This window comes from Osmerus mordax, chromosome 1 (assembly GCF_038355195.1).
Source record: "Osmerus mordax isolate fOsmMor3 chromosome 1, fOsmMor3.pri, whole genome shotgun sequence".
Taxonomy (NCBI): Eukaryota; Metazoa; Chordata; class Actinopteri; order Osmeriformes; family Osmeridae; genus Osmerus; species Osmerus mordax.
Genome location: NC_090050.1, coordinates 19,068,599 through 19,082,681, shown reverse-complemented (window position 1 = coordinate 19,082,681; position 14,083 = coordinate 19,068,599). Strand labels below are relative to the sequence as shown.

The following is a 14,083-nucleotide window of genomic DNA, read 5'->3' as shown; positions in this document are numbered from 1 at the left end:
TTCTGAATCACTATATATATATTTTCATTTATCAGATCAAAGTCTCATCTATATATGTGTTTTTTTGTTTGGTATTTTACTTAGTGAATTCACCCTATTCACAAGGACATGCACAATTCACTGCCTATTACTTTTTCAAGACCATTTACTGTGTTATATTTTGTCATAGTATGACATGTTTCCCTGTTCTGAATCCCTGTGTAAAATTAACTGAGCAACTTTAATGAATGACATTTTTTAAATGTACACATTTATAGTTTTATTAATGTGTGTATATGTTGTATTTACATTTCAAAATGTAAGACAGTCTCATAGTATAACTACAACTGTATTTACCAAATGGTTTCCCAAACATTAAACATCACTGTGCTGTATTTATTGATTTACACCTCACCCTGGCCCAAACATCCAAACTCATTTTAACATCAGACATCATTTTACACGTCCGAATTAATCTCAAAATCCAAGACCCTGAGTGTGTAAGCAAGTGTACAAGCTGAGTAAAAGGACAGAGCACACAATGCATAGACAAGGAATTTGTATTTTATTTCCCGCAATCAGATCTCTCTGGGTACAAATCATGAACATGTTGATCAATAACCCATGATGCATTGCATCCATACATTTGAGCTCAAAACAGCTTTTACAAAAAAGGATATACAATATATATACCTATATATATAATATACACATTTCTTTATGCATGTAGATGTCTTGTAATGAGTAACATTTGCTTCTTACTTATAACAACCAAGGGAAAACTAAAATCAAGGAAAAGTTGAAAAGAAGCTAATCTCTAAAGACGTAAAAACAGCCAGATCATTAAAGTCATCAACCGTGAATACTGTGTCTTACATTTAACATGAAGCCCTTCACACACAATTTGCATATTTCCCCCACTGCAGTCATCCACAAAGTCAATTTGATTGCCATCTTTGCATCCACAATGGATTTTGACCATACACATTTTGAGTCCATATGGCAACATCAAGGTAACTAGCCTACAGTGGTTAATTCATAACTCACAGTTACTTCAAATTCAGCAGAAGAAAAATCTATAGGTCATCCCAATGGCACTCAAGAAACAGTATTGCATCAACAACTTTTAGCACGAGCTTGACATATTGATGTATCAACTGTAATTTGTGCCACTGTGCCTTAATAGGTCATCAATTTACATCCCAAAAATCACTACATTGTTTACCAAGTCCAATTTTCTCATTCTTTGGATTTATGTGGTATCAGAAACACAGCACAGCCAGGCGAAGTGTTGTTATTTAGCCCCTAGATGCTAACAGACTGGAAAAACTATAACTAGCAGCAGTGCAGCTTGGGCTTCAGTCATCCAACGCTATGTGCTGTGCTTGCGTGTGTGTGCTTATGTGTGTTATGAACTGTTACAACAGCTTATACAGTACCAGGGTGGGTTAGGGACAAGTGGGTTGAGACAGACTACCAAAGAAACAACTACAAAGAAACTCACCCCTACAAAAAAACATCTTAGGTTTCCTCTAAACAAACATCAAACAGAAGATTAGTGTCAGAGGGTCACTAGGGTGGAGCTGTGACCCTTGTAGTCAACGCAGAGGTTATAGTACAGTTCAGACTGTGCTGTACTTACAACATTACTTCTGGTGTTTCTCACTTCACATTATAATATTTCAGAATTACAGAACAGCATTTTCAATACAACAGAGTTATAATAATCATGTGTGTTTATACGTATATGTTGATCTTCATTCATGTAAACATATTTAACCAGGTCATGCAAACAGTAGACCAAAACTTCTTCCACAAGAGGTATACAGAACAGAGCAGACAGAGTGCCCAGACTGAGATCCCTTCCACTCTACGCCAGAAGGGGTGGGGTTAGACTAATGATTGACAGGAGAGGTGCTCAATCTTGGGCATACAGTGCTTTACACAAAGAGGCTTCAGTCAGAGCACTGCAGATAGAAACGTTACAGGCTTGAATTGTCCTCCCCGTGAAGCCCTAGATATCACCTTGTCAACATGCCCCAATTCCCAGGGAGAGTCCCAACTAGCAGGGAGAATGGGAGTTTCGTCTGGTTTGGTGTTGCCACAGGGATCTCAGTTTAAACCTCTGAAATCAGAACAGCCATAAGATAGAGATGTATCCCTTTGATATCCATACATTTCACATTTCATTCCAACTGATGCATGCAGTTTCCCCAGGCCACAACCGTTGTTCAAAGACCCAGTCTGAGCCAGAATATAGAGTCCAGACTATCCTCTCAATCCTAGACTTTTAAGTATCTCCTACCATACACAAGACAACAGAGGGATGAGGCTGCTGATGATGTGTGAGAAGAATGGATTAACATGAATAAAGACTTACAGCCACATGAGGTGAGAATGGGGGATTTGTGGGGAAAAGTCTGACAAAATGACCACAGCAGTTTACCCGCTGTTTCCCCTGATGACACCTGAAGATATGTTTCCTTCAGAATGAAGAAGTGGCAATGAAAACACAGCATGCATCTTTTGGGGACAGAAAACACTTCTGAAAAGGAAGTATACCTTTATCTCTCTTACTGTACAACCGTGTCGGTCCTTCTTGTTGGGTTTTAATATGGTGGGAAAGTGGGAGGACTTGAGAATGTGACAACACAGGTGGAGGCAGATGTAGACGCAATGTGTTATAATGAGAACAATACCAACCCTGGGTGTGCGCCACTTTAACCATGTGAGTGAGTCACCTTATTGAGGTTGTGTCCAAAGCCACCTCCAATCTCTATCACAACCCAATAGTTTTTCAGTTAGTCACAATCTACTGTAACTGTACCTCTTGTTCAGGGAGAGAAATACCACATTGGTTAAGGAACTGGGCGCTGCATAATAAGTGTAGTCGGGAGCAGAAGACTAAGATAAATATCTGTAGTTTGATGGAGAGTATTTTAGGGCTGAACTTAATTGTGTGTAAATCCCTCAGCTCCCCACTTCCACACTCGGTCTTGACTCTGCAACCCCTGAGCCAAGCCTAAGAGATGGCTCTGGACAAGGCACTCAAAGTTTCCCTGCACCCAAACCGTGACCTGCTCATGATCTCCCCCTAGTGGACCCTGCCTGATACTACTCTGCATTCTTGGTCAGACTGGGCGGATGGGCTCTGGTGACTCCATGGAAACGTATCACCATGGCGACGGAGGGAAGGTTGTGATCAGACGCGGCTGGCAGGTCTGCAGCAATAGGTGCAGCTCCTCAGACTGTCCCGGTCAGCACTGCCCTCCGCACTCCCACGACGACCATCCTCACAGTGAGACACTGGAGGGGAGAGGAGACGAGAGGGGATGACAGCCAGAGGCTCCACACATATGAGAGAGAGAGAGAGAGAGAGAGAGAGAGAGAGAGAGAGAAAGAGAGAGATAGATGTGGAGAGAGAGAGAGATAGATGTGGAGAGAGAGAGAGAGAGAGAGAGAGAGAGAGAGAGAGAGAGAGAGAGAGAGAGAGAGAGAGAGAGAGAGAGAGAGAGAGGAAGAATGATGTGATGGGTAGCTAAATGTTATGGCGAGGAGACAATGAGGAGTCTTTACAGTTCAGCCTTGACTGCTCACTTACAGCTCTCCTCCTCCTCATTTCCCTCCTCCTCCTCCTCCTCTTCCTCCTCTGGGAGCAGATGGCTGTGGCAGGGGCTGGTGGGAGTGATCTGACTGGGGCCCTCCAGGCTGGTCCCCAGCTGCAGCCTCCGCATGTGTCTCACCACCGCTGTGGCATTAAACGCTTGCTGTGTGGAGACACACACAGGATGGGTCAAGAGGGAAACACGAGGTGAACCACAAATATGCATTTGATTGAATTGATCTGTGCACTATCTATCACCACCAAGCTTCCATCCAACCAGTGGTTCACCAATACTCACCTTCCATTTACTTTTAGCAAAGTTCTTCTTGATTTGTGCACTGACAGACTCGTGGATATTCTTATCCAAAGCGGTGTCTCCACAGATCCTGCGAGGCAGAGATAAGGAGTTTAGAGTGAGATGTGATGTGTGAAGTGTAGGGCACACAGGTGTTGGAGAGTGTATTCAGAGCTATGGAAGCTCACAGTACCAGGGGTGCAGGAGGGCCTGTTCACAGGTGTATCTCTTTGAGTGGTCCTTCTCCATCAGATGACAGATAAAGTCTTTGGCTGAAATCAGAAGATTGTCTCAAATAGTGATTGAACACTGACTCACTCATGACACCATCTCTAATACATACAGTATGACTCATAGTACAATTTAATGACTCATTTAATGACAGTATAGCAATACCTGGGGGTTAAATACCCATTTGTGTAAGGTAGTGTTATGGTTAATGTGAGCTGTAGAAGACCATGTAACAACAGGAGAGAATGAGTGTGATGAATGAAGAAGATACCTGAATCAGAGATGTCATCCCAGTATGGAGAGTCAAACTCGTACTCTGCTTTCAAAATCTGCTCAAAAAGCTTGGCATCATTCTCGTCGTAAAACGGAGGGTATCCACATAATCTGGAAGAGTTCAAGAAACATTTCTTCACAACGATCTCAGGTACACGTGTGGTATCTGCTCAACCACCTAACTGGAAGGAACAACTTACAATATGTAGGAGATAACCCCTATGGACCAACAGTCTACTGCTTTGCTGTAAGGTTTCTGAGCCAACACCTCAGGAGCTGAAAAATAACACACACATCATCAATTGTGAGAGAGGGAAATGACAACATAGACAGACTGAGTCAGTAAGAGAGGGAGTGAGACATAAACGACCCTCTCAATCATTTCCCTGAGCTCTGCTTGGTTACATCAAACAGAGAGGGGGGAAAGCACTTCTAAAGCACTAACAGTCTAAACAATAGCACTACAGAGGATGAGTGAGCTCTTCAAACACAGCGGAAAGTGGGATATTAGCTGACTATAACTACATGCTTCACAGAAGGTTGCGGGCTCGGGAGCGCTAGCAATGAGACATTGAGAGACCGGACTACACATGCACTGTTACTCTTACCCACATAGCCAGGGGTCCCACAGGCTGTGGACATGACACTGCCAGAACCCTCGATCTTAGACAGACCAAAGTCACTGATCATGATCTTGGAGTCCTCGTCCATGCTGTAGTACAGCAGGTTTTCAGGCTACCAGGAGAAGAATGGGGAAAAGATGGAAAGACAGGTATGGTAAATACTAATCTGAAGGACAATCAAGGAAGTAGATTCTCATTCAAAACAGTACTGTGTTGCAAATTTTAGAATGTTGTGTAGAAGTTCATTAGGGACATAATATACCTTCAAGTCTCTGTGGACAATACCCATGTCATGGAGGTATTTAACAGCATCCAGTATCTGGTGGATAAGTTTGCTGGCGTCCCTCTCTGTGTAGAAGCCCTTCTCTACGATCCGGTCAAACAGCTCCCCACCAGATACACTAAGCAATAGAAGTTACAGAACAAACAGTCACTCTGGCTATGATTATCACCATACAACAACACTACAGGATGTTGGAGAGAAATCAGAGAAGAAGAAAACGCCCTCACAGCTGCATGACCAGATACAGATGGGAGGTGCTCTCAAATATGTCCTCCAGTGAGACGATGTTGGTATGTTTGATTCTGAGAAGACAAAGCCAGAAGGAGGACAATATATTCATATTGTTATGCATCATGCATCATGCATCCACAAATGTCCCCATGTACAATTCCAATTCCCTTTCTCCCATAATTTCTGCATGGTTATTGCATCAGATGGCGGAACTATTGCATCTCTGCCCAATCTGACACAGGCTGGAGAGTTGATACACAGCGCCACGATTAATTCAATTATAAAATTTGCCAATTAGGGAGTGAACTAAAAGGACTTAGGTACATGTATAAAACGAAAAAGGTAAACAGGCATTGGTTATTATGTAAGCCTGGGTAGTCCATTTGGGCAGAAGTCTATAGTTGCTTCTGAACAGCCATGTTAAGAACATGTCAACCCACATCAGTGGAACTAGACGTCCTTGTCTTTGTCGGTGTCTGTGTATGTCTGTGTGTCACATTAAGTGTGTCACCCTCTGTTTATCTCCCACTCATCACTTCCTAATCTATCTTCTTCTTTTTTCCTGTCTGTCTGTCTGTTTGTCTGTCTATCTATCTATGAGTCTGTATAATTGTCTTTCTCTCTTACTCTCTCTTCTTCAAACCCCTCACTAACCCCTTTCTCTCATCTCCCTCTGGTATATTTCTTCCATACCCCGCTCTTTCAGTCAACCACCCCCCCCCTCAACCCCCATCCCCCCTGTCTCTTCCTCTTCCTTCAACACACTGCTGCAGGGAACTCCACACCATCTCCGCCTCTGAGTGTGCTGTTGCCCTAGCAACAGGGACACTAAAAATAGGTCTATCTTCTTTACTCCCGACATTTCCGGTGCAAAATCCCACTGTTTCTACTGACAGACACCATGCATTTAGTCGCACACTCTATTGACCTCTGAGTCGAATGCTCCATGTTCTCTTTTGTTACTCTCTCTTTTAGTCAAGCTCCTTCCACCTATTCTGCGCCTAATGATTGCATCTACTGAATAGATGTCATGCTCACAATCATTGGAGAATTGCCTTTTATTTTAGATGGTGCAGAGAAGGGCTGATCTACAGGAGTGCGCGTGTACTGGAGGGCCCCACCTGTGCAGGACAGCAATCTCATTCTCAATGTTGTTCTCCTTGCCCTCCAGGGCTTTCTTGGGGATGCACTTGATGGCCACCAGCCTCTGGGTCCTCTTTTCCTCTGCTAGGACCACCTCAGAGAACGCCCCCCTGGAGTAGGAAGAAAAACACAGAAGATGGATCAGAAAGCTGGTACAACTTCAAGAAGATCACTTATGCACTTCCTTTGAAATTCTGTGGAATACCACTTAAGGAGAAAATGTTCCAAACATTGTTGGTGTCTTCACAGCTACATGTAGTTGTGTTATTACATGTGTGTGTGTGTGTGTGTGTGTGTGTGTGTGTGTGCATGGAAAAGAGAGAGGAAGAGAGGGAGAGAACAGACTAGTATGCAGGTTATGATCTGTTTTACTTTTCCCCTCACAAAAACCTATTAATAGCATGCAGCTCTTAGGCACCTTTGTGTAAGTGTTTGTGTGTGTGTTTGTGTGTGTGGTGTAGGAATGAGTCACTTCAAGGTATAAATAGAGACTAAAACTATCTACAAATATCCAAATACCTTACAAGCTGTGATAGAATTAAGGGAAAACGTAGATATACATGATACTGTTAGAGTTGTGTAATAGCTTGTCGTGTAAAAGTAAATGTGTCTGCATTTATCATAGGCATGTGTATGCGCATGTTTAAATACATGTATCTCTGTGTAGGCGGCATTCACGTGGGGGGTAGATTGGTCTGTTAGTGTTAGAGTGGTCTATAGATGAATTATTCAGTGAAGAGTGGTGACATTACTGTAGATCCTCTCAAGGTTTGTGGTTTAAAGTGGGAGAGGGGGGAACCAAGCAACACAGCTATCGCAAACATCACAATTATAAGACAAATATCCATGTTGATCTATTGTATACATAAATGTTGCTGTTTTTGTGTTGCATGAACAAACAAGTTGGTGTTTACCATGAAGCCACTCTCCCCAGAGGGCCGTGCTCTAGGAAAGACTGCCACTTAGAGTCTTTTATGTAATTCTTAGCCTGACGCTCTGTTTAGGTTAATGCTAGGGCTTGGGACCAGGACTGGATCTTGGACTGGGGCCAGGTCTGGACTGGGACTGAAAAACGACCCGCGACTTTGGAACGCAGACCGGCCCACGGCCGTGTATTATTATTATTTTTATTTTTTTGTGCGTTATGTCACGGCCGTTTAACTGGCCGTTAGGGAAACCTCCCGACTCTCAAGGCGGCCAGTCCAACCCTGACTGGGGCCAAGCCCAAGGCAGGAGCTTTCACTTTTAAGCTACAAATGATAATATGTATCTTAGACCACATAACCAAGTAAACAGATATGAATACAACTTTGTTTTCCATTGCATTTAAAACTAAGAAGTCCAAGTGAATCCTCCGTTCTCTATTGGACTGTCAACCAGGGCCCCTTTTGTTCAACGAACCAGTCTAGCAGAAAGGTTTGCATGGTTAGACTGATTTTCAAGGATGGTATCAAATCTCACGCATTTTTCGTTCAGCTTAACTGCATTTTAAATTTGCCCTAAAACAAAAATCACATAAAGCTGCACTTGTCATCGACCCTCCCCCAAAAGCTTTTTTGACTGCACCGTTTACAGTAACTGTTAACTGATGTTTCATCACAAGGGCACAACCCCTCAATAAAGTATCTTCGTAAAATCCATAGGATCTAATGGAGCCTGAAATAAAGAAGAACAAATGGCTCAGCTAAACATGGAGCAGGAACTGTCGTTGTGATGTCAGTTTCACTAAAGGCAACTAAACATGGAGGAGGAAGTGTCTCGTAGAGATGTCAGTTTCACTAGAGGCAAAGGAAACAGAATCATCTGTGCGTCATCATAAAACGTAGTTTTGTGTGTATTTTTCTGTGTGTGTGTTTTGCTGTGTGTGGATGGGGGAGTGGGTGGGTGGGTGGATGGGGGGCAGTGCAGTGAAGCAGAGTGTAATTAGGCATCCTGTTGCTCATTTTTCCTCAGAGCCAGTGGGGCAGTGTGGGGGTGGGGGTCTCTGTAGGTTTGGACTAAAGCCAGGAGCCATGTAGGAGGGGCCACTCACTGGGATTGACACTGAGATGCCTGTAAGGCTCTGTGTGTACGCAACTGCACTAGTGGACAAGTGTGTGTTTGTGTGTGAGTGTGTGTGAGAGAGATGGGGGTAGTGAAGCTAAACATTCTCACACAGAGACATAGAGAGAAACGAAGAAAGCAAGAGATCAAGAAACAGAGACAAAGAGAGAGGAAAGAGATGCGCCTTAAAGCCTGAGCTCTGGGAATCCTTTGTCTCTGCAGACAAGTGATAGTTAGGAGGAGTTACTCTACCCCAGAGAAACCAACACTACATGCTGCCGCCCTTCTGTAGGAATGAGTATACAAACAATATAATCTAAACGCATAGGCACTTAAATACGTACACACACAAATGCTTACTATCTGTTAAACAAGTTATGATACTCTCAGCTGTCCAGATGGCCAAACAACACAGCGATATCTGGATATCACTGTGTCTCATTATTCAGAATCTTGTGGAAGCTTGGCTTATTTCTTGGTTTCATAACAGAATCAGGCACACGCCATGACACACACATTTCTGCCAGAATACTAATACATTCACACAGCTTAGAAAAAGAGAGGGAGGGGGATGCCTCAAAAACATTGCAACTTACTAGTTACTAATTTCATTTTTGAACATAAAAATTCCATCACTGACTAAAAAGCTTCGTAAATAAAAATCCATGGTTGCCACGTTACTATAAATGCATGTATCACCAATATGCTGACCTAAATACCATCAGACCATGTATCACATCATCCACCATAAATGCTTAGCGCTAAAATTGGAATATGGATTAAAATACCATGAGTAAATTCAATTCAACAAATATCCTTTATGCCTAGGCACATCATTTCCACTGACAGAGAGAAGAGGAGGGCAGAGCAGAGCAGAAGAGTATCAGAGCAGAGGAGTGGAGAAACGAGAGGAAATAAGAAGAAAGCAGGGGAGAGCAGAGGAGTGGAGAAACGAGAGGAAAGAAGAAGAGACAAGTCACTGCATTGACACGCAGAGGGAGAAGCAGAGGATACAAGTCACTGCATTGACACGCAGAGGGAGAAGCAGAGGATACAAGTCACTGCATTGACACGCAGAGGGAGAAGCAGAGGAGACAAGTCACTGCATTGACACGCAGAGGGAGAAGCAGAGGATACAAGTCACTGCATTGACACGCAGAGGGAGAAGCAGAGGAGACAAGTCACTGCATTGACATGCTGAGGGAGAAGCAGAGGAGACAAGTCACTGCATTGACATGCTGAGGGAGAAGCAGAGGAGACAAGTCACTGCATTGACACGCAGAGGGAGAAGCAGAGGAGACAAGTCACTGCATTGACATGCTGAGGGAGAAGCAGAGGAGACAAGTCACTGCATTGACATGCTGAGGGAGAAGCAGAGGAGACAAGTCACTGCATTGACACGCAGAGGGAGAAGCAGAGGAGACAAGTCACTGCATTGACATGCTGAGGGAGAAGCAGAGGAGACAGGGACAGAGAGAGCCTGGAAGCTGCGGCTGCATCTGACTCTAGTGTTAACATGGGTAGATGTCAGTGCTATTATCATTTCAGTGTTTAATTCATTGCAATTTAACTGTACTCAAAACAATATATTTTATTTTAACAAATCAGTAAAGAAATCCTATAAACAGAACAATATGGTATATAGCCTGGGGCATATATTGGGTTTGAATCAGATAACAGTCAACCAGTTTAGCTATACCCCTTTTCAGGCCTAGTTATTAGTGAAAACTTAATTAATCTGTGAAATACAAAATAGAAAACAAAGTGCAGAACCATGATAATGTACAAGTTAGTAAAAATGTGTCAGGAGCTCTCACCATTCTCACAATGTAGTGAGTGTGCCTGTTGTACTTAAGACGCCATCCAATCCATCTCTCTCTTACTGATGGATGTTTGCTGAGGTAACAAATATGACACATTATGGCCATTTTTTGCTGAGAGCCAGTGCCATCAATCAGGCCGGGGAGGGCCTCAGTACCGTGCCCATCACAGTCTCTGACGTTTAACGTAGCGGAGGGCCGCAGCCATCCATCAGCTTATTGAGTTCATGTGATTTAGAAGCCCCCAAGCCTCCAACCTACCCTAGCCTGACAAAACACAACTGTGTGTGTGTGTGTGTGGGGGGGGGGGGTCATAGAGAGAGAGAGAGGGTGCATTCTGAGCAGGAATAATACTAAATCATTTAATAGTCATATTAATGTGGATGAAGCTAAACAGAGACGAGGCTGACAACTCTTGTGCCCTCCCTTGCTTCCTCCTCACAGCCTCCAGGAGGCAGGGGGACGCGAGGCCCAAGTCGCTAGACGAACACTGGCAGGAGGTTTTGAGTCAACAGTGGGGATCTCAGTGTGTGTTACACAATCATCTGCCAAAAAATTAACTTCTGTCTCCATAGTGACTGTGAAGTATTCACATGGAAACTCACTCGAGCTGTAGTCCAGGCAACCAGCAATGACCTCAGAGGGTAGTTAGACGGGTCTGTCCATTAGGCCATGACTATGCTGATTGACTAAAAGTAAAACAAGGAGAACATATAAATGACCCTGAAATACGTCACTGACTGAGTTGTCATGCCGACAACAGTGTCGATAAACACTGTCACTGGTCCATTTCTGTTCTAAATCTGAGAACTCCTCTCCTGGTATCCCTTCTCCAAACATTCCCCAACCCCCAGCTTAATGATTTTCTAGGTAAGGTGTACAGTGTGTGTAAACTGCATAGTCTTTGAAGAGAAACAGTGCTGTGTAGCATTGTGCCATAATTCCTTATGCAATGCTAGGCCATGTAAACACATTGTAACTCAATGCAGCTCTGCATGGCCATCCCTCCTTTTCCCCCAGAGGCTGAATAAAACAGAGCAAAGCAGACAAACCCACAACACTGCAGCAAGTCTCACACAGGTCCTCTCCAAATCTGCTTCAACAACTGCTGTCTTTTTACTTCAGTTGACTTTCAATTAAAGGTGTCTGAAATCCTTCCATGTATCAATTCAACTTAACCCTTGTGTTATCTTCGGGTCATTCTGACCCATCAGTCATTGTGACCCACCGTCGTATTGCGACAAATTTACCTCATACAAAAACAAAGTGAAGCATTTTCTTTTAACTGTCGGGCTGTCTCAGACCCCCCACATTGGAATGGTTAAAAGAAAATTATTTTTATTTGTTTTTGTATTGGGTAAAATTTGGTAAACACAACGATGGTTCATTATGAACCTTTGGGTCATGTGACCCGAAGGCAGCACGAGGGTTAAATGTCAAATGGTCAATTCTAATTACACATAATGTCAATGACAGAATAAAATACATTTTAACTGATCAATAACTATCTCAATAAAACCATTCAAAATCAACACAAAAGCAGGAAAATGTGGACGGCAAAACAACCTTCTACAAGGGCAGGTAGTACTGAAGTAAACTCGGAACAGATGAGAGATGTCAGGATTAACGGCCCTGAATATAATATTCAGACATAAATCAATTAACTTCACATGTTGAAATTCCTGGATAAAGCTACTCTGTAATCTTCTCTCCGAACGTAAGAAGCTTTCCGTCAACACATTAATTCTCATCCAGGACAAGCTAGTGGTAAGGAAGGAATATTGCTACAAGGTTTTCACAAAATACAGGGACATGCTATTCTTATACTCACACTTTAAATACCAGTTATATAACTTTTTAATTTATCTCAATTTTGATCACACCCGCAAAAAATATGGCATACATCATACTGTTACTTTACCTTATCCTTTAGCTACACATCGGGTTGGACACTCTTACTTTGTGGGGTCCGTGGACCACCATCAGGCATACAGTCAGCACTATTTCATCCTCCAAACTCAGAAGAGTGTGGCTAAGTAGCAGCACAATTTATCAGTGGCTCAGAGCTCCCCCACTCAAGAGGAACACGGTGTGATTCCCAGCTGCAGAGCTCCAAGAAACACATTTCAGGGAACAGTCCAACATTGAATGGGGACAGAAAGGGGCCCCTTGACCATGATGTTGAGATGAATAGTGTTCTGCTGCAGTGGTCCAATCAAAAACCTGGTCCACTGATGACCAAGAGAGTGTAGTAAATGTAAAAAGAAAAAATCATGATAAAAAGGATTTTGTTTCAGAGCCCAGTTTCAATAGTACACTGTAACATGAAACTGTGCTGAGACAGACAAGCCACAAACATGAATGAAACAGAAAGAAGACACAAGCAAAATACAGACAGACAGAAAATGGACACACAAAAAGAATACCGACAGATGTATAGACAAAAGGACATACACACACGATGGCAATTGGTTTGATAAGACCAATATAAAAACATACTGCTGCGATTTTAGAGTATCACGTTATTATTTTTGTAATGCCTACTTACGTTCCCAGCACTTCTTTGAAGTCATAGTTCTCTTTGATGTCTGATGTCTTCTTTTTCCATCCATTTCCATCCTCTCCAAGGGGCATCATGTAAGGTCAATCTGATCAGAGACAGGCTAACTGTTCAGATGCAGAGAACAGATTGAAGTGGTTAAGAGGTGCAACAACTCCTCACAATGTGAATTCAAACACGTCAGGCAAAGTTTGGGAGAAAAAGAAATATAGCCAACGACGATTACACACTACTTGAACCAACAATTAATAATACGGAACATCACAAAATGAGTCAGAGGAACTCAGAGGTATAGAATGGTGTCCCTAATGGTCCGTCTGTGGTAACAATTAATATGGACCATTTAAACAACTCTCCAGAGTTGCTTGCTTGTGGTCCATTTATTCAAACTCACAAGGGTCAAATAACTAATTGATTACCTCTTGCGGATTTAGGCCTGGCATTAACAAATAACCAGCAGAATGAAAGATAATGGGTGGGAGGTTTATCAAGCTTTACTTTGGTAATTGCAAAAAGACAATGTGGTTTGCATTTGCAATCACTGTTACATAAGTTTGTCTCTCAACAAATAGATTATTACATAAGTGTATTTGTACAGGGTAATGCATAAATTATTATCTTTTATTTTAGAATACTGTTTAAAATGCAAATCTGTCAGCAACATTGTGGAGAGACATATATTAGATAACATTTTTCTAAGTCAAGAATAGGCGGCTTGACAAATGCATGCTTACTATAATGATCAGATCAGATACAGTTTTGTGTGTATGTGGTGTGTATGTGATGTGTGCGTGTGTTCCAGCGTTCAAGGGTACATGCATCTTTTGGTTGTAGCCTCAACACAGAATTGTATAATACCGGACATAGAGATGCTGCAAAGCAAGCACACAGAGAAAAGGTACTGTGATGATGTTTAGATAAAAAATGTTGATCCTCATGCTGTCCAAATATTGCTTCCAATATTATATAAATAGCATACCTTAATGCCGTAGCTGCTC

At 42.6% G+C, this 14,083-nt stretch overlaps 1 protein-coding gene across 1 annotated transcript; it reads right to left on the bottom strand.

Moving 5' to 3' along the window:
- Nucleotides 1-3,181: 3,181 nt before the first annotated feature.
- camk1a (calcium/calmodulin-dependent protein kinase Ia) lies at nt 3,182-13,162 on the bottom strand. The gene is made up of 11 exons (XM_067234691.1): nt 13,074-13,162; nt 6,641-6,772; nt 5,516-5,590; nt 5,268-5,406; nt 4,991-5,117; nt 4,583-4,658; nt 4,381-4,493; nt 4,072-4,150; nt 3,882-3,969; nt 3,581-3,746; nt 3,182-3,285 (listed from the first exon to the last, which is right to left on the bottom strand). Exons 1-11 carry the CDS (start codon nt 13,160-13,162, stop codon nt 3,182-3,184), a joined length of 1,188 nt encoding a protein of 395 aa, XP_067090792.1.
- Nucleotides 13,163-14,083: the final 921 nt, after the last annotated feature.